General features: G+C 65.7%; 1 protein-coding gene across 1 annotated transcript in view; it reads left to right on the forward strand.

Moving 5' to 3' along the window:
• Window positions 1–1,825, forward strand: part of EMIHUDRAFT_106606 (hypothetical protein) — a gene marked incomplete at both ends in the record, with an annotated part of 9,650 nt that overhangs the window by 3,261 nt on the left and 4,564 nt on the right. The window contains 2 exons of the mRNA XM_005759282.1: window positions 195–257; window positions 1,000–1,071. Coding sequence (XP_005759339.1) covers window positions 195–257; window positions 1,000–1,071 — 135 coding nt within the window. The remainder of the gene's footprint in view (window positions 1–194; window positions 258–999; window positions 1,072–1,825) is intronic.

The raw sequence follows: 1,825 nt of genomic DNA on the forward strand, positions 1-1,825 counted from the left end.
GGGTCCATTTTAGGTTGAGGGGCTCCCTCCCCGAGGGGGGGGGCCCACCCGGAAGGGGGTGGCCTTTCCCGAGGTTTTTTCCCCCGGCCAAACCCAAAGCCTTACTTTTGGGGATGTTTTTGGGGGGCCAAATTTTAAACCCGCCCCTGGTTCCCCTTTTGAGGCCCCCCCCCCCCCCCCCCGCCGCTCCCAAGGGAGCGAGGCCCGTGTATTCAATCGGAGTGCACGTGCGTGAGCCGTCGGAGGCCGAGGCGGCGGTGCTTGGAGCTCTGGAGCGGCTCCGCAAGGCTGGCGTGGATGCGGAGGAGGGGCGGCCTAGAAGCGGAGTATCTCCCCACATCTCCCCGTATCTCCCCGTATCTCGTGCCCTAGAACCGGAGTGTCTCCCCATATCTCCCCGTATCTCCCCGTATCTCGTGCCCTAGAAGCGGAGGAGACGTGTTCATGCCTTCCAACCAGCGCTCGAGAGGACACGTACTCCGCTGCACTCGGCCGTCTCCGGCTGCACTCCCTGTCCTCGTACCAAGGGAGCGCCGTGTATTCCATCGGTGCTGCGAGTCTACGCGGCACGAGACTGCACTCCCGCCCCTGGCACTCTCGCCGCACTCCTGTACTACTACCCCTGACCCTCTGTGCATTCCTGACGTACTACTACCCCTGACCCTCTGTGCATTCCTGACGTACTATGACCCCTGACCCTCTGTGCATTCCGGACGTACTACTACCCCTGACCCTCTGTGCATTCCTGACGTACTACTACCCCTGACCCTCTGTGTATTCCTGACGTACTACTACCCCTGACCCTCTGTGCATTCCTGACGTACTATGACCCCTGACCCTCTGTGCATTCCTGACGTACTATGACCCCTGACCCTCTGTGCATTCCTGACGTACTATGACCTCTGACCCTCTGTGCCTTCCTGACGTACTATGACCCCTGACCCTCTGTGCATTCCTGACGTACTACTACCCCTGACCCTCTGTGCCTTCCTGACGTAGGAGCGGGTGCACGGCTGGACGCTGCGGCTGAAGCAGCGCCCTGTCGACGAGGACGGCCGCGCCAGGGGCGGCGTCAGGTGCGGCGTCTCGAGATGCGGGGAGATGCGGGGAGATGCGGGGAGGTGCGGGGAGGTGCGGGGAGGTGTGGGGAGGTGCGGGGAGGGGCGGGGAGGGGCGGGGAGGGGCGGGGAGGTGTGGGGAGGTGCGGGGAGGTGCGGGGAGGTGCGGGGAGGTGTGGGGAGGTGCGGGGAGGTGCGGGGAGGTGCGGGGAGGTGCGGGGAGGTGCGGGGAGGTGCGGGGAGGTGCGGGGAGGTGCGGGGAGGTGTGGGGAGGTGTGGGGAGGTGTGGGGAGGTGTGGGGAGGTGTGGGGAGGTGTGGGGAGGTGTGGGGAGGTGTGGGGAGGTGTGGGGAGGTGTGGGGAGGTGCGGGGAGGTGTGGGGAGGTGCGGGGAGACATCTTGCCCTTGGCGCCAGGTCCGACATCTGCGTGGTCCCGCCCGATATCTCCCCATATCTCCCCATATCTCCCCATATCTCCCCTCGGCGCCAGGTTTGACATCTGCGTGGTCCCGCCCGCGTCGAGGCTCAAGCTGGCGTCGGTCATCGGCGTCAAGAGGCGCATGCACCCCCCTCCCCCAACACCGCGCCGCACACACGTACACACTCACACTCGCACACACGCACACACGCACACACACACACACACACGCACACACACACACACCGCTCACCCACGCGCACCGGGCCTTGCGCTTTGTCTGCCGTGGGGCTCCTGTCGTTTGGACGTGGAGTCGCGACGAGGGCTTGCCTGCCCCCCCCCCCCCCCC

Source organism: Emiliania huxleyi (genome assembly GCF_000372725.1).
Source record: "Emiliania huxleyi CCMP1516 unplaced genomic scaffold EMIHUscaffold_80, whole genome shotgun sequence".
Lineage (NCBI taxonomy): Eukaryota > Haptophyta > Isochrysidales > Noelaerhabdaceae > Emiliania > Emiliania huxleyi.